This window comes from Pongo abelii, chromosome 2 (assembly GCF_028885655.2).
Source record: "Pongo abelii isolate AG06213 chromosome 2, NHGRI_mPonAbe1-v2.0_pri, whole genome shotgun sequence".
Lineage (NCBI taxonomy): Eukaryota > Metazoa > Chordata > Mammalia > Primates > Hominidae > Pongo > Pongo abelii.
Window position 1 is genome coordinate 203257064 of NC_085928.1, and position 25005 is coordinate 203282068.

Genomic DNA, 25005 nt, shown 5'->3' on the forward strand with positions numbered 1-25005 from the left:
TGGAGTGCAGTGGCAAAATCTTGGCTCATTGCAACCTCTGCCTCCCAGGTCCAAGTGATTCTCCTGTCTCAGCCTCCTGAGTACCTGGGACTACGGGCATGCACCACCACACCTGCTTAATTTTTTCTATTTTTAGTGGAGTCAGGGTTTTACTATATTGGCCAGGACGGTCTTGAACTCCTGACCTCAGGTGATCTACCCACCTCAGCCTCCCAAAGTGCTAGGCTTACAGGTATGAGCCACCGCACCCAGCTGATACGTATTATTTTATACAACTGCTTTTAAAATCTATTAGCAGAAGAAAGAAAAAAAATATGCATTTATAGTTTCTTTTATAATTTCTTAATTTCCTTTATCAGTACTTTGTTCTGTCAGATAAAATCTACTGTTGAGCCCATCTAGTTATTTTTATTGCAATTATTGAACTTTTCAACCTCAGAATTTTCATTTGGTTATTTCTAGTAACTTGTATGTCTTTAGTGGTATTCTCTGTTTGACATATTGTCATCATGCCTTCCTTCTTTAATTATGCTTCCCTTTAGTTCTGTGAATATATTTGTGATAACTACCTTAAAATCATTTTTTGCTAGTCTGACATTGAAACCGCCTTTGCAAAAATCATAGCTGAGAAAATTATGACAGTGAACGATATCAGACCCAGCTGACCCCATCTTGCTTCTAACCTCTAAACGTTCCTTGTCCATTCCTGGGCATAGGCCAAACTAGCTTTGGAAAGGAATTTAGTGTACAGTTTATATAATAGCCCTTCCCAAAAGGCTAAACTGTTCTTGCAAAACAAATGAAAGGCCACCAGCCACCAAGTCAAGATGAGAGGAGCTGGAATTCTAAATATTACCAGCCATAATTCCGGAGGTCATAAGATTTGCAGCTTCCCCAGTTACTCTTCAAGGTAACATCACTATTGTGAACCTAAGATCGGCCTTTGGAGATGTCTTTTCAGATTTTTGCATTTCTAACAACTAAATAGCCCCACCTGGACCTGCCAGCCTGTTCTATGGCCCCCACCCAGGAACTAACTCAGTAGAAGAGAACAGCTTCGACTCCCTATGATTTCATCCCCTAGCCAAGCAGTCAGCACTCTTGATTCACTGGCCCCCTACCCACCATATTATCCTTAAAAACTTTGATCCCCGAGTTTTCGGGCAGACTGATTTGAGTAATAATAAAACTCCAGTCTCCCGCACAGCTGGCTCTGAGTGAATTACTCTTTCTCTATTGCAGTTCCCCTGTCTTGATAAATCAACTCTGTCTAGGCAGAGGGCAAGGTGAACCCCTTGGGCAGTTACAACATCTGGTCACTCTGAAAGGCAGTTTGTCTTGTCTTCTTTTATTTAGGTGTATCATAGTTTTCTGTTTCTTTTCATGCCTTGTAATTTTTTATTAGAAACTGGACACTTTAGATAATATACTGTAGCAATTCTGGGTACTGCCAGGCCTCTGGGGCTTATAATTATTATTTATTTGTTTACCTGTTGAGTGACTCCCTAGGTTTAGTTAAATCTAGCCTGTCAGCTCCATAGTGTTCAGCCTCTGATATTTGTGCTCAGGGAGATGGAACTTGGTCTATGTTCACAGTCGCCCTCGGGTAACAGTGGCACTTGCAGGACTCCTCTACTCTTTTCCTGACCATATCCAGCTGTTAATCTCTACTGACCTTCTCAGCTGTTACTTGCCCATTGAGAGTTCTATTGTTTTCAACAATGCCCTGAGGATAAATTATTCTTCAAACCAGTCTAATCAACTTTCAGTTCCCTTGACAGAACAGTTTCTGAGGTAAAAGTTTGATATTTGCCCTAACCCTAGAAGTGTTCCTCCCGGCTGCCCTATTCCCTGGCTCTCTCCTGCAAAGTAGCTGGCTTACAGTCTAGGCTGTGTCTCCGTTAGACCCATAGATCTCCTCCCAACTTTCTATTACTCCAACCTCTACTATCTGCAGAATGGCCTTAGGTTTAAACTTCTCCCCATATCATTGCATCTAAAGTCAGTTTGGGGGAAGAGATTAGGCATGATCTGTTATATGGCTGGCTTCTTCTCCCAGGCAAAACCTGAGCCAGGGCTCTGGAAGTGCAGGTGGAGACAATGGCAAGCTCTTTTCAGAGTGACACTGCCCTCTAGAAGCTGAGAGCTAAGTGGAAGGGGAAGAGATTCAATACTCTGGGGTCCTCTAGGCTTGTCACTTTTAGTGTGAAACTAGCACCTCACTAGCAGAGAGCTTTCAGGGGGCTGCAGTATTTTAACCACATCACACTCAAGGTAGAGTCTCAGATCTCTAAGCAGATCACACTCAAGGTAGAGTGTGTCTCAGATCTTAAGCAGATCACACTCAAGGTAGAGTGGAAATTGGGTGGAGAAATGGAGCCTCCATGTGATCACACCAACTTGGGATTTAAGCTCAGCAATGGGCAGCTGAAGACAGAATGATAAATTCCTGCTTCTCCCTGGAAGAAGCTCTCTGGCTGGGAGCTAAAGGGAGAGGGGGCCCTGTATTCTTGGTTGCAGAAATCTCCACCTGGCTTAGCTTGGAGGGGAAAGGAAAAAAGTAGTCTTTGTTCAGCTACCAGAGACTCTCATCTTTCTTACTAAATGTTCATAGATGTTTCTTCATTTGCTATTTACCCTTACGACCATTTCCAGAGAGGCTTCAAAAGTTTGTTTTGTTTTTTAAAAAATAATTTTTGCAAGCTTCATTGGAAAACAGGTCACTGGAGCTTCTCATACTACTGTGCCAGAAATCAGTCTCCTCAAAGCACTTGTTAATGGATATATTTCACAGTGTTCTGAAACAAAAGTCGGAGATACCTCAGAAATGGACTTGAGTTTTATAATTTCATAATTTATACTAGACCCAGGAAAATTCCAGTTTGACTATTGGCCAGCAGTAATTGATTTATATAACTAGGCTCAACGTGGGCAATCTGCATAATTTACAACAATAGAATAGAGAATACTTGTAATCTAAGGAAGGACAAACCTCCTACTGAGACAGTCAAGTAAAAAAGGGTCACTGAAGAATCTCTGACTGGCATGCACACTGGGAAGATGGAGTGGAGCCTCCAGAAGTTTGTACTGTTTGCAGGGTCGAGGAGCCTGGCCTCTCCTGTTCCTGTGTGGCAATCTGGGATTCAATCTGTGAGGCGGGAAACCTGCTAGCAGGACTATCTCACTTTGCTGATGGTTCCTGCTTCCCTTTTTTTTCTACCCAATAAACGCTGCCCTACTCACACTACAATGTGTCTCGTGCCTAAATTATCCTGGTTGTGTGACAAGAACCCGGATTTTTTCTACAACACTACCATGTGAGTACAGAAGATGAAAAGGGCTGTCTTTCTTTCTCTTTGTAGAATACAAATCTAATTAGTTCTTGACTGGTTATTTTAATTTTTTCTAGAAAAAGAAATGAGCCTCCAGATTTTATTTTAATCAATAAATTCAGCCTTTTTTCTGACTAAAATTTTTCTTCTCAGTTTTATTAAAAAGTAAGCAAAGTGAACAAGATTAATTTTGCAACTTCCCTGTAGTTGAAATGCTAATCCACAGTGAAATGTCTATGAAACAGAAGCCAAACCAGGTAATCTTCATCTCAATTAGGATTAGTTGTAGTTGCACATAAGAGGAAAACCAAAATAGCATTTACTTAAACTCTCAGGATTTATTCTTCTAGCATAAAAGAAGGCAAAGTGGGTAGCAGTGCTGACATGAATGCTCCAAAAAAATAATTAGGAACTCAGGCTTTTTCTGTCTCTCTGCATAAGGTCGCTTCATGGTCCAATACAACTACCAGAGCTCTGCCTTCATGTTTGTACGTCATGTAACAGAAATGAAGAAGCAGGAGGAAAGCAGGATGTTCCTCTCAGCTGCATCAACTCCCTTTTCGGTAAATACTGATACAGACAGGAGACAGGGACATACTGGGTAGAAGAGGGCAGTTCCCTGGCAAAGGCCCCACCCTCAAGCCTGGATACCTGGAGCCCTAAATAAGAATAGATATTTCTGTTTTCATGCCCCAAAAATTGCCTTTTGGCCTGCCACACCCCCTATCCTGCCCCCATATAAACCCCGAACCCCAAGCTCCAGAGCAGACCAACAGATCAGCAGACCAGCAGATCAGTGATGGCAGAACAATGTGGCAGAGAAAGAGAGAAGAGGAGGAATGTCTGGACACCGAGGGGAGTTCAGCTGGGGGTGGCTGGAGAAGAGTCCAGCTACAGGGTGTCCTGACTCCAGGGGAAGATCACTTTCCCACTCCATCCCGCTGCCTGCTCCCCATCCATTTCACTGAGAGCCACCTCCACCACTCAATAAAGCTTTGCACTCATCCTTTGAGCCTGTGTGTGATCCGATTCTTCTGGGACACTGGGCAAGAGCTCAGGACACAGAAGGCTGTCACACTGGCCCTTTGCCCTTACGATAAGGCAGAGGGTCCATTGAGCTGATTAACACTTAAGCCGTCTGCAGATGGGAAAGCTGAAAGAGCTTTGTAACACTGGGGTTGCAGCACCCTGCCCTAGACACTACCCCAGGGCTGAGAGCCCAAAGCACTTATCCTGGCCTCTGCAACTGCCCGTCTGCATGCTCCTCCTAAGTGTTTGAGCTGTGGGATGACACAAACAGGTGAGCCACACCCCTGGTGCGTCCTGTGAGAGGAAATCAGGGAACTCTCCCATTTCAATACCACAAGATTATTCTATGGTCATGCTTCCATTTTCATCTTATTGCTTGAAACATTGTCACATAATCACACATAGCATTACAGGAGGTTGGTAAACCTAAGTTTCAGATGTGCACATTGCCAGTTCAAGTAACAGTGGAGAAAGAAGTAGAGAAAGCCTTTTGCTTGGGCAATTACCCACTATAAAAACAATGTGAAAAATAATCATCCACACCCCTGCTTCTTCCCACCTCAATCTATTGAAGTTGCGTGTACAGAGACACCATGCAGAGTAAAATGTATACCTGACACTTTTTACCCAAATATCTCTCTCAACAATCCTAAGAGAAATTTTAGCTGCTAGTGGACCTCACAAAGGCCAGGACCTGACTGAGAGTTAGGCATCCAGGTTGTGGAGTCAGGCTCTCCACACTTACGCATTGTGACTTCATTTTTCTCCACTGTAAAATACAGCTATCAAGAGAACCTTCCTCAAAGGATTGGTGTGGGTTAAGAGAATGCAGGACAATTTTTAAGGATTGTGCCTAGTATATAGTGAACATTCTGTAGGAGTTAGCTGTTATTATTACTCCCTACAGCAGCTTTCCTTGTTATTTATACCAAAAGGCTTTTAAAGACTTCAACCAAAATAGATTTATCATTCTATTCTAAGCAGAATAAGACTACATGTCCTTTTGTATGTCTAATAACATAGAGCAACACCATTGCTCTAAGGATATAACCAGGATTGTCCATGCACGTTAGTGAGTCACCTCTCTGATAGGTGCACAGATATTTGTAGACATGGCTTTTATTTGCCTTGTAGTCAATGCCCAAGTCCCATGTAGCTAAACTGTCTGGACATGTGGCCTCACAAATAAATGCTACCAATGGTGACAACTGGTCAATGTGCTTTGAATAGGGACAGTGTAGGAAAGGTTCCAGGTTATTGGTGGTAGAGGTTGGTCTCTCACTTGCATTATAAAATGTGTCTCAGGCATTGTACTCAACTTGATATTGCTGAATAAATAAGTGCCTGTATTTCAGGCATTGTATTTAATTTGATCTTCCTAAGGAAAACAGACAATGCAGGGTTAAGATATAAACAATACTATATTATAACCCTCTGTCCCTCTGGTGAATTTTCTATTTCATAAAGTGATTTCAAGTTCTTTATATCCTCTGAATTTCGTAAGAATCCAGTCAGGTCAGCAGAGCAGGAGAAAGGATTGTTTTCCATATTTTGCACATGAGGAAACAGACTCAGTTCCTATAGGAAGTCATATGAATTTCAACCACAGAGCCAAGACTAGAATTCAGGCCTTCTTACTACAAGCTGGTTTCTGTTCAGCTCCACCAGAAAGCAAATCAGCAGGGAGGCTGCTGAATAGCTTCTGAGTTATCAGAAAGCTGAATTTGCTACCAGCTTCTGGAACAGCAGTGACGATAGCAGGTGAGGCAGGGAAGCTGTTTTTATAAGGTTATAATTTTGTGTTAGGAGCTTCCATAGATCATCCTTCATTTACTCTCAAGGAGTCACTGGGACGTAGCTTACTTTCATTTGTATCTGAGGTCTTGCAGGGATGCAGTATCAGAGTAGTGAGAACTGCCACTTGTGATTAGCAAAATGACTCCCTGGTGAGAACAATAATAAAGGGGGATAGAAAATGAAAGAGAGGCAAGCTTGTTCTTTTTTTCATTCCTCTGTGACTACATATACCTGCAGTTCCGAGTTAGGTATTATGAACAGAAATGTGAATAATATCCAGGCTTGATACTGAGGAGTTTACAGTCTACTGCAGGAAAGAGAAAAGCATCTATGATAAATATTACCTTAGAAAGTTCTGAAAGAAACACAATGAGAAAAAAGAAAGGGGAAATGCTGCTTCATTTTTGGAGTGGTTTGAACTAGGCCTTGAAATCTAGGAGCATTTACCATTGAAACAGGAGGCATAAGGGCATAATGGACATGGAGACAAGATGCCATCTGTCATGCTCAGGGAATTTTAAGTAGTTCAATGTGGCTAGAACATATGGTATAGGAACTGGGGCTGGTTGGATCAGACAGGGAGGTGGAGACGGGAGATGAAGCCTGCAAGGTATAATGGGTACCTGATATCCACATCAAAATGAAGGGCTGAGAAATGTACACTTCATCTTACAGGTGCTAGAGAAGAGTTTAATCAGAGGAGTGACAGGATCAGATCAGTGTTAGAAACTTCTGGTGGTCCGGTGGAGGCTGAATAGGATGGGTGGTGTGGGGTGGGCAGGAAAAGCAACTCAGCAGGAAAATGAACACTTTGCTGGCAGTGGAGCTTTTTTCTTTGTCTTTTTTCACATTTCCTTTCCCTTAAACTTGCTTCTCTTCTTTTATGTATTTTTTCAGTAGTTTTCAGGCACTCTGGAGATATTAGTACCATTTCCAACTAGCCCAGGAGTTACCTCAAATGGCCAACCTGTATATTCATGAGACACCATGTTAATTCCATTAGTCATTAAAAGTGATCCGAAGAGTCCTGGGGCACACTGCAAAGTCCTCACGCAAACACGGAGAGGCTGCTGTGCTGCAGCCATGCCATGGAGCCATAGCACGTCCAGGCATGTCTTTGCCTTTAGGTCCATCACAGGCTGGTTTGCCTCAGATAACCTCACTGTGCTTTATATACAAAATTCCAGGCTCTGGCTTCTAAGCTTCCAAGTGTTAGCTGGATTAGACAGATACTGAGAATCAGTAGCTCAAGGATTCTTGACATTTCTTATAGCAATAAGCCACAGGGAATGGCATCACTATTCAAAGTTTAACATTAAGAAGCTGAGCTTGGGGAAGCCCTAGGAAGAGTAAAGATTAGTTATCTGCTTAAAAAAAAAAAAAAAAAAAAGAGGACGGAGCCTGTTCTAGCCAGCCTAGAGGGCACTGGTTCAACCGGCTCTATGGTCCTAATGGAATCAATGTTCGGGCAGAGAAAAAAGGTCATTTAGTTTCTCTCTCTCTTTTTTTTTTATAGTCTGAGCAAGAGAATAATGGGAAGGTGTGATCCACTTTATACGAGGCAATGTCTTTTATATCTTTTGAAATAAATACCATGCTACAATTTCTTATTAACAGGTTTGCAATTCTTTTTCACTTAGAAATGAAATATTTGTTCCCCCTATATCCTTAAATCTACTTTGTCAAAGATTTATTTCCACTATATTCTTCCAAGTTTCTTGGAATGATCACATTTCGACTTGGGTAGAAACAATAATAGCTAACACTTACATAGTATTTTCCAGGCATTGTTCTAAGTATTTATTATTTATTAAGTTGTTTAATCCTCACATTAACCTAAAGAGGTAGGTCTTCATAGGAGGTGATGGGAAAATAGGAGAATAGAGAGGTTAAGTAATCTGCCAACATCACACTTCTACACATGGCAAGGCTGGAATATAAAACCAGGCAGTCAGTCCTGCTTACCTCTTAGGGCATATCCCAGCCAAGAGTTCGTCCATGGCAAGTACAATAATTTGGTTGAAAATCAAATTATCTCAAGAGCAATGTGTTCACTTTTCATGGTCAAGTTCTTCTTCTTTTTTGATAATTTAACAAAAAGAACTAGAAGCCATTTTCTAATGGATTGGAGAACCTGCCAATTCAATACTATGATGCATTATATGTGAACTTGGGGCAATAGGCCTGTGTCCCTATCCCAGATGCTGCATTTGACAAAGGATTTCACAGCCAGTGGTGATTTTAATGAATCCTATCTCACCTGTTTCTCATTCATGCTTTTTTGCAAAAGATATCTGAGTGACTAAGTATTCAAATGTAATTCATTTTAAAACGGCTGCCTCATATGTCATCATGTCATTATAAAATGTGAAAAGCTCTCTTTTCACTTTAAATAGTCACAGGAGAAAACAGTAGCATTACCAAATATCTGTGTGATCACACAATGCAGAGCTTACATGACAGTCGGGTAGGGCAAGCATCTATGTCTTAAGGTCCAAGCTTTCACACCCTCTGATTCTAGGACTCTGGGATTCTGAGTCATTATTTTCTTTTGGGCCAGAAAATTGGAATCATGGGACACAAAATATTTGAAATTATAAGGTAAAGAGGGTCTCTTCACTTCCTCTCTCTCTACCCTGGAGTCCTGTACAGGTTGCTTTCTTGCCTAGTGACCCACATGTCAGGCCTGAAATACATGCCTTTACTCATGATTGATGTATTAGGCTATGGATAGCTCATGGAAGACATGAAAAAGGGAGCTTATTTGGACATCTAAATCCTAGTGTCTTTTCTAGACTCCCTTAGAACTTGGAGGACACTGTCATGGGCCACACCATCAACCTGCCAAAAATCAAGCTTTTGTGAATTATTCAAAAGGAAAAGTAAATTGCTAGGTAACACTCTGTCTGATTTACAAATGTTACATAAAAACCAAGTCTTGGCACTTTTGCAAAGCATAAATTGGGATATAAAATCAAGTATGACAGTACTCCCTCTGGCCTGCTCTCACTCCCAACCCCACTCCCACCCACACACCTGCACTGGTCTCTCAGCCAACCTTCCTCTCAGCTTCTCTCCGTCTGTCCCAATCTGAAGTATGCATAGCTTTGGCCATTTTTCCTCATTTGCCTTCTATCTGATATACCCTTCTATCAACCTTCCCTAATTATAAAATTATGTACATAATTTTTCCACATAATTATTTGAAAATGTTTTCCTTTAACAAAATAGTAATTAAATTGGAATGATAAGTCATATAAATGGTTACGTATTCAGGATGTAAAGGGTGGAAAAAAATAGCGGCAATCCACAGTGAAAACACTCAGTTGAGTGCTTTTAAATCTCATGGTTTACCAAATTTCTAATCAGCCATGTGATATGCATAAGGTGTCCTAATCATGGCATTTTATTGGGATGGTGCTTTTATTAAACATAGTATTTTATATTGTCTGTCTCCTTTGCTAAAGTTTAGAAAAATCAAATACTTTCCTAACCTCTCTTGCAAATAAAGGTAGCCCTTGACCCAGGTCTTTAAAGAATAAATTTTTTTGTTTTTAATTGACACATACTAATTGTACGTATTTATGAGAGAAAGTGTAATGTATCAATATAGTTATACATTGTGTAATAATCAAATCAGGGAACTTATCATTTCTTTGTGATGAGAACATTCAAAATCCTCTTTTCTAGCCATTTAAAAATACACACATTTTAAATATAACTACAACAATGTTAACCATAGTTGCCCTACTGTACAATAGAACAGAAGAGCTTCTTCCTCCTATCCACCCATATGACCTAGTTCTAATCAAGAAAATGTAAAGGGAAATCTGATAGAAGATTCTCAGGGAGGTATTTGTCTCCCTGTTAAAAGTACTGGAGGAAAAGGCTTTTTTTTCGGTAGGCTCCAGATGTTCCAGTAGATAACCTCAAGGAGCATGGCCAGGGAGTGACTGCTCTCAGCGTACTTTCTGGCATCAGGAGCAGAAGCGAGTTTGTCCACATTCTGCATTTATGATAAACAGTTTGTTGTTTGATCATATAGCCTCCAGTGGAATGCTGAGTTGGTCACGACCCTCAGGCTTTCAGCTCCCAACACCACTGCTTCCTATATCTGAAGGTGGTTGTATGAAGACATGATAGTGGGAGCTGCAGCAGCCACCTGGAAGCAAGGAGAAGAAGGTCAAGGGACACTGACAGAAGCACTTGATATCCTCCAGGTGTTGAAGTATTCATTCAACAACTAGTTATTGGATGCTTATTACATTCCACGCACTGCACTAGCACTAGGAATTCAAATGTAAAAACAATGCCTCTGTTTTCAGGGAGCTTACATTTTAATAGGGAGCAAGACAGCCAATAATAAATATATATCAGGTAAAGTTTAGAGCTATTGTTAAAACAATGAAGCAGGGTAAGGGAGCTGAAGAATGATGGGGTGATATTTTATATAGGCTTATAAAGGAATATCTAACTGATAAAATCACATGTGAGACATAAAGAAAATGAGAGAGTAAATCATGCAGATATTGGAGAGTGGGGCAGAGTGCTCCAGGAAGAGGATACAGCATATGTAAAGACTCTGAAGGAAGGCACGACTCAAGAAGTAGCAAGAAGACCAGAGTGGCAAGAACTCAGTGAACAACAGGGAAAATGAAGGGAATGAGATTAGAGAGTTCACCAAGGTTCAGATCTTCTAGAGGCCTGGAAGCTATAGTAATGATTTTAGATTTTATTTTGAAAGACATAAGAAATTATTGGAAGATTTTAAGCAGGGGAGCAACATGCTATACATTTTTTTTTTTTTTTTTTTAGATGGGGTTAGGCTACTGTTGCCCAGGCTGGAGTGGAATGGCACAATCTCGGCTCACTACAACCTCCGCCTCCAGGGTTCAAGCTATTGTCCTGCCTCAGTCTCCCAAGTAGCAGGGATTACAGACACGCGCCACCACGCCTGGCTAATTTTTGTATTTAGTAGAGACAGGGTTTCACCATGTTGGTTAGGCTGGTCTTGAACTCCTGACCTCAGGTGATCCACCCACCTTGGCCTTCCAAAGTGCTGGGATTACAGGCGTGAGCCCCAGTGCTCAGCCCATGCTATAAAATTTTAACAGAACCTTTCTGGCTACTGGATATAGAAAATGTTAAATGAGAACAAGGAAGAAAACAGATAAGCTAGAAAAATATTACTAAAAGAAGAGTTTCTGGACAAAAGTGGAAGTGATAGAGGTAGGGAGAAAGGTTGGATTCTAGATATATTTTAAAGGTTAAACCAACAAGTTTTTCTGAGGGATTTGATGCAAAGTATCAATCCAGCAAGGGCCTATCTTCAGACTTCTTAATATATGAGAAAAATAAACCTCTGTTGTTTCAGCCACTATTAATGTGGTCTTCTCTTACTTGCAGCTGAAAGTATTCCTAATACAACTGGAAGCAAACTATTATTTCTTCAGTGTGCTCTCTTTTTTTCCCCCAGTCTTACGAGTTCAAACTAAATCACCAGAGTCTTGGATCATTACAAATTCTTGCACGAGGGTTTATCTACATAATTTACTTATTAAACTCCATTAAAAATGCATTAGAATAAACAAATGTTGAGGCCCAGAGAGCTCAAAAAACAAACAAACAAACAAACAACAACAACAACAAAACAAGGTTTATTTGCTTACTTGGATTTTGCCAGAGAATTGCATGGGAGAAAAGAAGAGAAACCTGGTCCATAAAAAGAAGATAACTTAAAGCACTTCTTTTAGGTGAAAACAATCAGTGTGAACTAATCTCATTGTTTCTGGTGAAAAGTATGGCAAGTCAGTTGCAAGACTGAGAACATCTGCCATATACTAAATGATTTAAAAAAGAGACCCCTTTTGAAAGCTCTGGATAATAGCAGTGCTGTCCAGTAGAAATATAATGCTAGCCACATATATATTTTAAAATATTTTAGTAAGCATATTAAAACAATTTTTAAAACAGGTGAAATTAGCATTTACTATTTAAATGAATATATTCATATATTATTTCACATGAGCCCCTAAGTGTTCAGTAATCACATATGGCTAATGGCTATCATATTGAACAGTCCATCTTTCAAGATGACTGTGTTCAAGACCAAACACACACAAAAAAACTTTAAAGGAAAACTGTGGGGATAAAACATGAAGTACGTTTAAGAACTCAATAATTTTACCTCTGTTTCAACCCAAACACAGACCATTTCCAAGTTATTAAAGTTTAGAATAAGATTTGAGAAAGAATCCTGGACTTGGCAATGGAAGAGAACGTGGGCATAATACTACTCATTGAGATTAATGTAAGGATTAAATGAGATGAGATGTATGTTTTAATAAAAGAATGCTGTATGAATATGCCTTTATGAAATAGCATTACTTCTTTATTTTATTAGAGTATCAGTCTGTGGTTAAATAAACACTTCAGATATTTGCAGGTGATTCTTTCCCCCAAATATCATCATGCTCTTTGCTTTCAAAATCATTATACATTAGGAAACACTGATAAGAAACATATTTAAATACCCAGGAATAATCAGTTTGGAAAAAACTGGGGGCATTCTCTCCTAACATTCAAGAAATATCTTTCTTTGCACACATGGAAAATCTACCAGGGAGTTTTTGACTATGGCTACAAATGTGTGGGAAGGGGAAATGCTGATGACTTTTCAAGACTTTCCTGATTAAAAAATCTGACACTGTAAAAAAAGGACACTGTATTCTGAAAGGTACATATAAATAAATAAACATGTTTTTTTTTTCTCAGTAATAGCTGAGATTTCCGAATTTCTCTGTAATTACATTTAGCAGGGGAAAAACAACCTCATCCATGCCTGTGCATAGCAGCTTCCAGCAATCTGTCGGCTTTTCACAGCATAGTAACCCACTGATCGCTGTCTTAGCTCTTCAATAAATACTGCAGGCCGTGTGTGTGTGCTTACAGAACTTCACAGGTTTCCATGGATACATGAATTTTAGTGCTAAAGCACATTTACTATCACTTTTCTTGTCACCGAGAATCCTGTAAACACTTGTGCTTTAAGCTTTTGTGCAGAAATTTAGCATTTTGTAGAGGACAAGTCAGAATTACCTTTTTCCAAATGCATTGTATGATTTTCCTGTAGGGCGAAATCCCCAAATCATTGATATTTGTGGCCTGTTTTTAGTCATGCACTTTTATTTATTAGACCAATAAAAGATAATAAAGGATTAACTACATTGTCAGTACCACTTTTAAATGACAGAAATGTATACTATTTAAATGTTACAATTAATAAATAACTTCCTCTGAATTTAAAATGCAAAGAGAGAAATAGGAAATGCAGAAGTAGGAATATTATGTTTATATTTAGCCACTTCCTAAATATGGTGAAATTTAAGAATAATTTCCAAGTATATTTTTGTGTTATACCCATAGCTTAAATTTAATCTTTCTTCTACATACTAAGCTTTTTGGATATTTAAAAGACCTTTTCACAAATCTGTGAAGATGGCAGGCTATGTTACTATTTTTCCTGTTTCGTGTATGTATAAGCTGAGGCTCAGAGGTTTAACAAACATGCCTCTTGTCATACAGCTAGCAAATGGTAGAACCAGGCTTAGAACCCAAGACTCATGACTCATTGCTTTTCCATTGTCTTTTTTTTTTTTTCTGAGAAGAATGCAGGCAACTCTCTATATAGAAGACATAGCCATGTTCTTCCTTCCTTGCCACATGCTGATAGATTTCTGTGTCTCTGGTGTAGCCTCCATTACATTATTCTTTTCTTCATTCGTCCCTTGACTGCTCGACAGACTTGACTTAGCCTAATTTACCAAGCTTAGTCATTTCAAATGAATATAATCATCAGGAAGCAGCAGTTGCAGAGACGTTACCTAGCTTGGATGTGCACTACGTGAAAAATCTGTAAGCAAACAGATTTTCAGTTCCAATGATATTGACCAAAAATATACAAAGCAGATTGAATTAGAGGGTTAAGTAATTTGTACAGAAAAAAATCCAGTCTGAGCAGACAGGTGGCCTGAACATTCAAGTCAAGAAAAAAGCTTTTACTTTTACAGCATAGATTTTAGGGGCTGAGGTTGGAACTATTGGAATGATTGTCTCAACTCTTACTAGCTCACGTAAAACGTAGCCAACCATCTCTGCATTATCTTGGCAAATATTTCAGTTATTTGTGCAGCTCTTTTATTTTTGTGGTTTTGAAAACCTATTAAAAAAAAAAGTTTTTCTTTTGCTGTCTGATAAAAGAGGGAGTCTGGGTAGGGGAAGAGCTCTTGCCTAAGAGGTCTGACTTCAATTCTACCCCAGGAGACCTGGAATACAGAGCTCCACATCTCAGGCCTCACACCAACTGCCAGGACTGAGCAGTCACAAGTTTGCTGTGAGGATCAAATGAGACAACATAATCAAAGCGCTTTGCTAATTGTAAAATATGCACAAAACATATAGGGTTGTTTGAGGCCTCTGTCTAATATCACACAATGCCAATTGGTTCGAGTTTCCATGTGCTAAAAGGCCAACTGTAATTTTTGTTACCTTATAGGGCTTTTTCTGGAATGTGAACTTTATTCACTCAACAACAAACAGGATTAAGTCATCTCCATTATGCTTTTTTCAATATGTTTCAACTCTTACTATAAAATTAGGCAGCAACAGAGAATGCCAGCCACACAGGGCTTCACTTACAATGGCCAAAATAATAGGAACTGTTTATTTAAATGTAATTTAACTCTGCTCCAATCACAGCCCCTGAGGTCCCAGATTACAACTCTAGATTAAGACAAACTTTGCCTATTACTGCCCAAGGCTAAGTCCTCATTCTTTCTTAATGGAAATTTTAATTCTCTGCTGCTCATCCGTAGAGTACCACCAATTGATCAACTCTCTCTCCAATCCATAGAAATGAAGAGAGAACTCAGGGCTCTCCTGAACTACAACGCTTTCTACATTTCTCCTATAAATTCCACTCAGGCATTGAATTGAATTTGTTCTTAACCAAATGCGTTTTATCTATACCTGGCAGGAATCTAGAAGTAAAATCACAAGATTTATTTCATTTTAATTCTATTATGAAGCATTTAATCACAAATACCCTGAAAACGAAAAGATAATTTATCATTTTACCTTGACTGAGCAACTCTCCTCACTTCACATTCATGAATCCATAACGCAGAGAGGAGACTGGATGATTAAGTGTTTGATTAGAGAAAACAGATTAACCCAGCAAACATAATAAATTTAGCTCATAAGCAGGATGGCTTTATAAATGCTCATAATAACTTCTCCAGTATAAAATCATGAACCACTTCCTACAGTGATGACTCAATTGAAATAGTTGAGAAACATAAAGCAAATGAATGTTTATGGCTTTCTCTTTGAGACATTAAAAGGGTATTGAAAGGCATATCCGATTCAGCTTATAACTGGATATATACTAAGGAACATGTAAGAAAATATTAATGCATAAAAAAGCTACAACTCCTCAAGTGTTCTAGTTTCCACTTTGTCAATAATTACATGTTTTCAATGTCCTTCTGTGTACTATTTCCAAAGGTGCCAGTCCAGACCCAAAGTTTCAGATGACTGATTCACCCTTAACCTTCATAACACAACCCAATAGCTTTACGAAAAAAGTTGCATATTTAGGTAGTTGTTATCCCATTATGACAAAACACATAAAATTAGCGAGATATTTTTTAGCCTTCAAATAAGTGGGAAAAAATCCTTTTAGCTGCGATTCCATTTACATCAGAATAAAAATCTAAGTTATGACTAGGTTGAAGCAACGTCCTGTGCAGCGCTCCATAAAGTTCACTTAGTCTTCAAGGGTTCCTTACTTAGCTGGGTTAGTATTACTGGCCTCTTTTTTTAGCAGTGAGAAAAAGGATACTCTCCCTGACCCAGCTTTATTTTTAAACTCACAGCCATATCCTGGAGGTCTCTGCTGGCTATTTGGCGCGCGCGTGTGTGTGTGTGTTGGGGGGGGGGGGGAGGGGGTGTGTGTGTGGGGGTGTGGGGGGTGTTGGGGGACCGGGGGTGTGTGTGTGTGTCTGGAGGTCTGTGCTGGCTATCTGGCGTGTGTGTGTGTGTGTGTGTGTGTGTGTGTGTGTGTGTGGTGTGTGGTTGGAGGTCTCTGTTGGCTATCTGGCGTGTGTGTGTGTGTGAGTGGTGTGTGATGTGTGGTGTGTGTAAGCGGTGAGGTTGTTTTAGGGCCAGTCCTTCCTCCGCCACTTTGCTGACTCAAAGACCGAGAGGCTTTCTTGGGGTGCAGGTACCATGATCCCTTGGGCCCTAAGGGAATTTCTGTTGAGCTAGAAGAGTGGGTGTACTTATGATGGGTGTACCCGAACATTCCTGGGCTCAATAAAACCGATTATCTTTATAACCGCGACGCCCAGCACAGCGCCTGAAATGTTGGCTGCGGGAACGTCCCAGACGCGGGTGCGGAGCCGGCGGCGGCATAATTGGTTGCGCGGCGCTGGCGCTGGCGCTGCGCTTTGACCGTAGTCGCTGGAGCGCGTGCGTTGCGTGCGCGCGCGGAGGCGGCTGCGTCGGGGAGCAAGAAGTTGCAGGCCCCTGGCGGACGGGCGGGAGGGCGAAGCTGGTCTTGGGGCCAAGCGAGGTCTAGCCGGAGCGACTGTGCCCCGCCTCCTGGGCGGAGCGGGCGGCTCCCCGATGGTCAGAGCCTCTTGCTGGCTCGGCAGCGCCCGGACGCCGGGCCCAGCGCGTCGGCGCCCTGGCGTGCGGGCGTCTCAGAGCCGCGGAGGGGCAGCTGGGACCGTTTCAGCGTGGCGGCGCTGGTGCTGGGGTTGGCCCTGGAGGACGGCCCTGAGTGGTGGCCGGCGCCTGCCTCCCGGGTCTCTCCCGGGTACAGATGGAGTCGTCCCGCGGCCGCCGGCGGCAAGGTTGGCAGCTGCGAGGCCAAGGGAGACCCCAGGACACACGCAGCTGTCTCCCGGTGCGAGAAGAAGACCCCGGCTTGAGAGTGAGGTGTGCTGGGCGGAGTGGGGAGGACCTCGAGGCGCCCCGGCAACCAACCGTGTTCTAACCAACTGGCAAGTGGGAAAAGTTGACATGATTAGAGAACAACGGATCTTATTCACCCTCCTCTTTTTCACAGACTGGGGAACTCAGTCCACAGGGCAAGAGACTTGCTTCCCTAGGTTACACAGCTATTAAGTGGCAGAGCTGGGACTAGAAACCCAATCTGTGTAAGGCTTTTTAAACCTACTGTCCTCACTGAAGTGAAAATAATAATACAAGTAATTATTATTGTATTGGATTTTGGAAAGTTGGATGGTGATATTCCTTTGGCATTCGAGACTATTAATATTAAGACTCGTGCTGGCAAAAGTCACTCATGTTTTCTCTGGGCTTGGATTCCTCATTCCTTCATTCAATGAACATTTGCTCCGCAGTTATTTGTGTGAGGCACTCTAACCGGAGACTGAAGGTATAGAGCAAGCTTGTCCAACCCGTGGCTCACTAACCACGTGCGGCCCAGGACAGCTTTGAATGCGGCCCAACACAAATTTGTAAATGTTCTTAAAACATTATAAGATTTTTTTTTGCGCTTTTTTTTTCTCATAAACTATCATTAGTGTTAGTGTATTTTGTGTGACCCAAGACAATTCTTCCAGTGTGGCTCAGGGAAGCCAAAAGATCAGACGCATGGTATAGAGAAAAACAAGAAGCATCCCTCCATAGCGTATGCCCCACAAGAGACAATTCCCCAGAGACCAGTAGCTGAGGCAGGTGTAGGAAGTGGATGGGCCATTTGATAGATGCCTGTGGAAGCTAAAGAAGGCGGATCGGAGGAAGACAATCCGAGCTGGGGAGTGGAGGAGAGAGGGGGAGGAGGTGGCATCGACCTGGATTTTTTAAGATTGAGTTATTTGGGGCACTTGGAAATGGGCTTTCTGGGTAGAAGGTTCAGTATTAACAAAAACAAAACAAAACTCTTGAGTGTGAAGAATAATGGATAGTTTGGTTTGCCTAGAATGTAGGGATTAATAAGGATGCCAGGATTCTAGGGCGGGGGACCAAGATGGGGAGTCAGTGGTGGGAAGCCCTGGAAGATTCCAAGCAGGGCATGACAGTGCTGTGGCAGCGGATAGTTAATTTGGCCGAGGAGTGGAACCCTCATTTGTAGCGTGAGAGTGTTGGACCAAGGATCTTTGCAGCACTGAGAGTCTATGAATTAGCCAATCTGGGAATACAGGGCTTCATGGAAACATCTCAGTGTAGGAGGATTATGGATGGAAAGTGCAGCTGGAATGGGAAAAGGTCCAAACCTAATTAGAAGCCTTGGGCTAGGGGTAGTCTGTGATCACCTGCGATTGTTTTTCAGACTTCCAGTAACATTCTTGGGAGTAGTTGTTAAAAAAGTGCTCTTCGTGTTTCTGTAACTTGGGTGGCCTCTTAGGCATGAGCAGACGTTCAGCCTGCCCCAGTCGGCAGGGAACATGTATTTCTTTTGATGCATCCCCAGGGACCAACATAGAGCTATAAAGACAGCAGCCTGTTTTGCCAGTTGGCCAGTTGAAATGGGAAATTTCTTACACAAAGGTTACAGACTTAACCTTCATGCCACTCTTTATTATAAACTATTCATACAATTCTTTGCAGATGGACTCTTAAAATGAAGCATTTTTTACCTTAAAGATTGTAGTAGAGGATTTTATAAATGTGTCTTTAATTGGTTCTGTGTTTTCTCATACTTATGAAGCAGTACATTACACAATTTGTCTGAATGAAATTGGTAGATGTGGTCCATGTAAAACTTACCCAATCAGACAGGTTACAGATATTTGCCTAAAATCTGAGCCTGGGCACCTTAGAAATATTCTAACCTCACCCGGAAACTCCCCAACTGGAAAGGTGCAGGGATTCTGGAGCAAGGTTCCACTTCACATTATCTTCTGGTTCTGCATATGAATATTTAAAAACTTCCTGTGGTATTATATGAAATATGTATTTGCGTGCTTTTGCAGCTGCTCCATCTAATAGTATTTGAGAAGGGGAAAAATGAAATGTTGCTTAGTAGAAATTCCTTTGGTTAATGATGTTAATCAATGGTATAAAAAAGGAGCATGAACTCTGGAATAAGAAGGGACACCTGAAATTGACTTCCAGTTGTGTCGCTTACTACCTGTGCGGCTTTAGGTCTGGCACTTAACTCATCTGAGTCTCAGTTTCGTCATCTGTAAAGTGGTCACCACAATAATCAGCTCGCAGTCTAACAGAACAACCTGTCACCACTAGAATCCCACTTGTTGGCCTTTTATAGCCACACCTACTTCCCTCCCACTGCCTCCTCCACTTCCTTAACTCATAGCAACCACTGTATGTTCACTGTCTTTTTAAATAATTGTATCATTTCAAGAATATTACAAAAATGGAATCATATAGTGTGTGACCCTTTGGCATTGTGTATTTTTATTTTTTCCGCTGAGTATAATTCTCTAGAGGTACATTCAGGTTGTTGCATATGTCAGTGGTTTCTTCCTTTATTCCTAAGTAGTATTCCGTGGTAGGCCTGCACACAGTTTTTTATTTTTTAATTTTTTTAACCACCCTTTGAAGGTCATCTTGGTTGTTTCCACTTTTGGGATATGATGAATAAAGCTGCTATAAGCTTTTGTGTGCAGGTTTTTGGGTGGATATAAATCTTCATTGTCTTTATTCTCAGGGGTAAATGGCTGGAAGTACAATTGCTGGATTATGTAGTAGTTACAAGATAAACTTTTAAGGAAGTTGCCAGACTGCTTCCAGAGTAGCTACACATTCCCACCAGCAGTGAATGAGTGATCCAGTTAATGACAACGATGACTCTGCATCATTGTCAACGTTTGATGTTGTCACTGTTTTTTATTTTAGCTATTCTGTTAGATGTGTAATGATATCTCATTTTGTTTTTTTTTAAATTGACAACGATGTATATTTATGGGGTACAATGTGATGTTTTAATCTATCCATACATTATAGAAATGATCAAACTAATGTATTAGTTCATTTTCTGTTATAACAGATTTATAACAGAATGCCCAAAACTAAGTAATTTATAAAGAAAATTAATGTATTTCTTACAGTTATGGAGGCTGAGAAATCCAAGGTCAAGGGACCACTTCTTGTGAGAGCTTTCTTGTTGGTGGAGACTCTGCAGAGTCCCAAGGTGGTATAGAGTATCACATGGTAAGGGGGCTGAGTATGCTACCTTGCTAGCTTAGGTCTCTCTTCCTGTGATAAAGCCACTAGTTCCCTTCCCATGATAATCCTTTAATCCATGAACTCCTTAATCCAGTAATCCATGAACAGATTAATCCATTCATGAGGACAGAGATCTCCTGATCCAACACCTCTTCAAGGCCTGCCCCACTTCTCAATACTACCACATTAGGCATTCAGTTTCAACATGCATTTTGGAGGAGACAAACATTCAAACCATAGCACATATACATCATCTCACCAATTTATTATTTTTTTGTGGTGGTAAGAATGTTAAAAATCTGTTTTAACAGTCTTGAAATATGCAGTACATTATTATATGTGATCAACATGCAGTGCAATAAATCACTAAAACTTCTTCAGTCTAACTGAAACTTTTTACCCTTTGATCCACTTCTTCCCTTTCCTCATTTCTCTCTCTTCCCTTTAGCCTCTGCTAATGACCTCTGTACTCTGTTTCTATGAGGTCAGCGTTTTTAGATTTCACATGTAAGTGAGATCATACTGTATTTCTCTTATGTTTCTGGCTTATTTCACTTAGCAGAATGTTCCTTAGTTCCATCCATGTTGTCACTAATGACGGAATTTCCTTTTTTAAAAGGCTGTATAGTTATTTCATTGTGTATATGTACCACTTTTTTATCCGTTTATCCATTAATAGACACTTAGGTTGCTTCTGTATCTTGACTATTATGAACAATGCTAAAATGAACATGGGGGTGCAGATATCTCTTCAACATAATGGCTTCAGTTCATTTGGTTGTATACCTAGAAGGATGATTTCTGGATCATGTGGTAATTCTACTTTTAGTTTTTTAGGAAACTTCCATACTATTTTCCAACATGGCTAAACGAATTTACATTCCTACTAACGATATACAAGGGTTTCCTTTTCTCGCCATCCTTACCAACACTTCTTATCATTCATCATTTTGGTAATAGCCATTCTAACAAGCATGAGGAGATACCACATTGTGGCTTTAATTTGCATTTCCCTGATTATTAGAGATGTTGAGCATTTTTTTCATCTACCTTTTGGCTATTTGTGTGTCTTCTTTTGTAAAATGTGTGTTCAGATACTTTGCCCAGTTTTTAATTGACTTGTTTTCTTGCTATTGAGTTGTATGAATTCCTTATATATTTTTCATATTAGCCCCATATCAAATGTGCAGTTTACAAATGTTTTCTCCCAATTCATGTGCAAGGAGAATCCTAATGTTATCAACAAACAGAAATACACTTCTTCCATTCCTATATGAATGCCTTTTATTTCTTCTTCTTGCCTAATTGCTCTAGCTAGGACTTCCAGACTATGTTGAATAGCTGTGAGAGTGGGAATCATTGTTGTCTTTCTAATCTTAGAGGAAAAACTTTCAACTTTTTACCATTGAGCATGATGGTATCTGTGGGCTTGTCATATATGGCCTTTATTGTGTTAAGGTACATTCTTTCTATGCCTATTTTTTGAGAGTTTTGTAGCGTGAATGGGTGTTGGATTTTGTCAAATGTTTTTTCTGCATCTATTGAGATACTTGTGTGGTTTCTGTCCTTCATTTTGTTAATATGGTATATTTATTTATTAATGTATTTATTTATTTATTTTTGAGACAGAGTCTCACTCTGTCACCCAGGCTGGTGTGCAGTGGTGTGATCTTGGCTCACTGCAGCCTCCACCCGCACTGAGCTCAAGCTATCCTCTCACCTCAGCCTCTCAAGTAGTTAGGACCACAGGCACATGCCACCATGTTAGCTTTTGGTATTTGTGTAGAGATGGGGTTTAGCCATGTTGCCTAGGCTGGTCTGGAACTCCTGGGCTCAAGATATCCATCTGCCTTGGCCTCCCAAAGTGCTGGGATTACAAGCGTGAGCCACAGTGCCTGGCCCATATTTGTTGATTTATATATGTTCAACCATCCTTGCATCCCTGGGATAAGTCCCACTTGATTATGGTGAGTGATCTTTTAAATTTACTGTTGAATGCAGTTTGCTAGTATTTTGTTAAAGATCTTTGCATTTGTGTTCATCAGGGATATTGGCCTGTAGTTTTCTTGTGGTGTTCTTGCCTGGCTTTGGTGTCAGGGTAATAATGGCCTCATAAAATAAGCTCTGAGGTAGTCCCTGTTTTATAATTTTTTGGAAGAGCTTGAGAAGGATTGGTATTTCTTCTTGAACATTTAATAGGATCCACCTGTGAAGCCATCAGGTCCTGGGCTTTCCTTTGGTGGGAGATTGTTTATTACAATTCAATTTCCTTATTTATTATTGGTCTACTCAGATTTTCTGTTTCTTCCTGATTCAGTCTTGGGTTGCATGTTTCTAGGAATTCATCCATTTCTTCTGTGTTATCCAATTTCTTGGTATATAGCTGTTCATAGTAGTCTTTTATGATCCTTTATATTTCTGGGATATTGAAAGGAGTTAGTCAGCTTGCTTTAGGCAAACAGTAAGTAAAGGATCCCCAGAGAACCTCTGACCCACTCCCCAAGTGCTTACACCAGATATTTTGTGCAGATAAGGGAACTTGCACAGGGGCTTGCCTAAACATGCCCACAGCGGACTAAGGACCCACATGCACACTGGAGGAATATGTGGAGCCACCAGAAATTCACGCCTTATACACATAGGGATCTCAGCCTCATCAGGTTATATATAAAGCCCTTGTATTCAGCTGTGAGGGGGCAATGACCAACCTGCTTTCAGGACCCCTCTCTTTGCTGAGAACATTCCTTTTGCTTAATAAATTCTACTCCAGTCACTCTTCAAGTGTCTGTGTGCCTAATTATTCCTGGTCATGAGACAAGAGCCCAGACTAGCTGAGCTAAGGAGTAAAAAATCCTGCATGAATATCAGTTGTAATGTCTCCTCTTTCATTTTGGATGTTGTTGGAGTTTTTCCTCTTTTTTTTGTCTCAAGATATTTTTAAATTTTCCTTTTAATTTTTTATTTGACGCATTGGTTGTTGAGGGGCATGTTATTTAGTTTCCACATAGAGTTTTCCAAGATTCCTCCTGTTATTGATTTCTAGGTTTGTGCCATTGTGGTCAGAAGAAATACTTGATAAGATTTCAGTCTTCTTAAATTTGTTGAGATTTGCTTTGTGATGTACCATATGATCTACCCTGGAGAATATTCCATGTGCAATTGAGAAAAATGTATATTCAATTGTTGTTGGATGAAGTTTTCTGTAAATATTTGTTAGGTCCATTTGGCTTAAAATATAGTTCAAGTCCAATATTTCCTTGTTGATTTTTGGTCTAGATCTGTCCGGTGTTGAAAGTGGGACATTATTGTATTGCAGTCCATGTCTCTCATCAGATCTATTAATATTTGCTTTATATATTTGGTGCTTTGATATTGGGTGCATATATATTTATAATTGTTATATTTTCTTTGTGAATTGACCCCTTCATTGTTATATAATAACTTTTCATATCTTTCTGCAGTTTTTCACTTACAGTCTATTTTGTCTGATAGAAGTATAGCTACTCCCACTTTGTGTTGGTTTCCATTTGTGTGGAATATCTTTTTTCATCCCTTCATTATCAGCTTATGTGTGTTCTTAAAGGTTAAGAGAGGTGAAGTTAATCTATTGTAGGCAGCATATAGTTGGGTCTTTTTTTTTTAATCCATTGAACCATTCAATATGTTTTGACTGGAGAATTTAATACCCTTACATTCAAAGTAATTATTGGTAGGTAAGAACTTACTATTGCTGTTTTGTTGTTTTCTGGTTAATTTGTAGATCTTTTGTTTTCTGTTTTCCTCTCTTGCTTGCTTCCTTTGCAATTTAATGATTTTTTGTAGTGGTATGCTTTGAATTCTTTCTTTTTATCTTTTGTGTATCTACTAAGAATTTTTCCTTTGTGGTTACTAGGAGGCTTACATAAAACGTCTTATACCAATAACAAGCTATTTTAAGCTTATAATTACTTCACTTTGATCACTTGTACAAACTCTAAACTTTTACTATCCCCTCCAACAATTTGTTTTTATTGACAATTTTTAAATAGTTTTTGTCATGTCCATTAGCAAAGTATAGTTGCTATGTGTGTTTTGAATAATTTTTCTTTTTTTAACCTTTATATTAGAGATATAATTTATTTTCATACTACCATTACAGTATGAGTGTTCTGTGTTTGACTATATACTTACTTTTACCAGTGAATTTTTATTTTTATATACTTCCATGTTGCTACTTAGTGATATTTTCCTTCAATGTGAAGTGCCCATTTTAGTATTTCTTGTAAGGCAGGTCTAGTTGTGATAAATTTCTTCAGCTTTTGTTTATCTGAGAAAGTTTTTTTTAAATCTCCCCTTCCTCTCTTCCTTTTTGAAGGACAGGATTGCTGAGTGTAGTATTCTTGGTTGGCAGGGTTTTTTTTTCTTTTAGCTCTTTGACCATATCTTATTCCCTTCTACCCTGCAGGGTTTCTGTTGGAAGATCTGATGGGGGACCCCTTTTATGTAACAAGTTGCTTTTCCCCTACAGCTTTCCTATCTTCTCTTTGTCATTAACTTTCCACAATTTGATTATAATGTATTTTGATGTGGTTTGCTTTGGATTCATCCTGTTAGGTGTTTGTCAAGCTTCTGGATTTCTGTTTCCTTC

The 25005-nt window shown here is 40.0% G+C and overlaps 1 protein-coding gene across 6 annotated transcripts in view; it reads left to right on the forward strand.

Moving 5' to 3' along the window:
* Positions 1 to 16166: 16166 nt before the first annotated feature.
* Positions 16167 to 25005, forward strand: part of PLAAT1 (phospholipase A and acyltransferase 1) — a 79930-nt gene continuing 71091 nt past the window's right edge. For 3 of the 6 annotated variants that reach the window (XM_054553132.1, XM_024244725.2, XM_054553133.2), the window contains exon 1: positions 16684 to 17159. In XM_054553132.1, the coding sequence (XP_054409107.1) occupies positions 16845 to 17159 (315 nt within the window). In that variant the 5' untranslated portion in view covers positions 16684 to 16844. The other 3 variants (XM_054553135.2, XM_002814425.3, XM_054553134.2) reach the window with 3 other exon arrangements.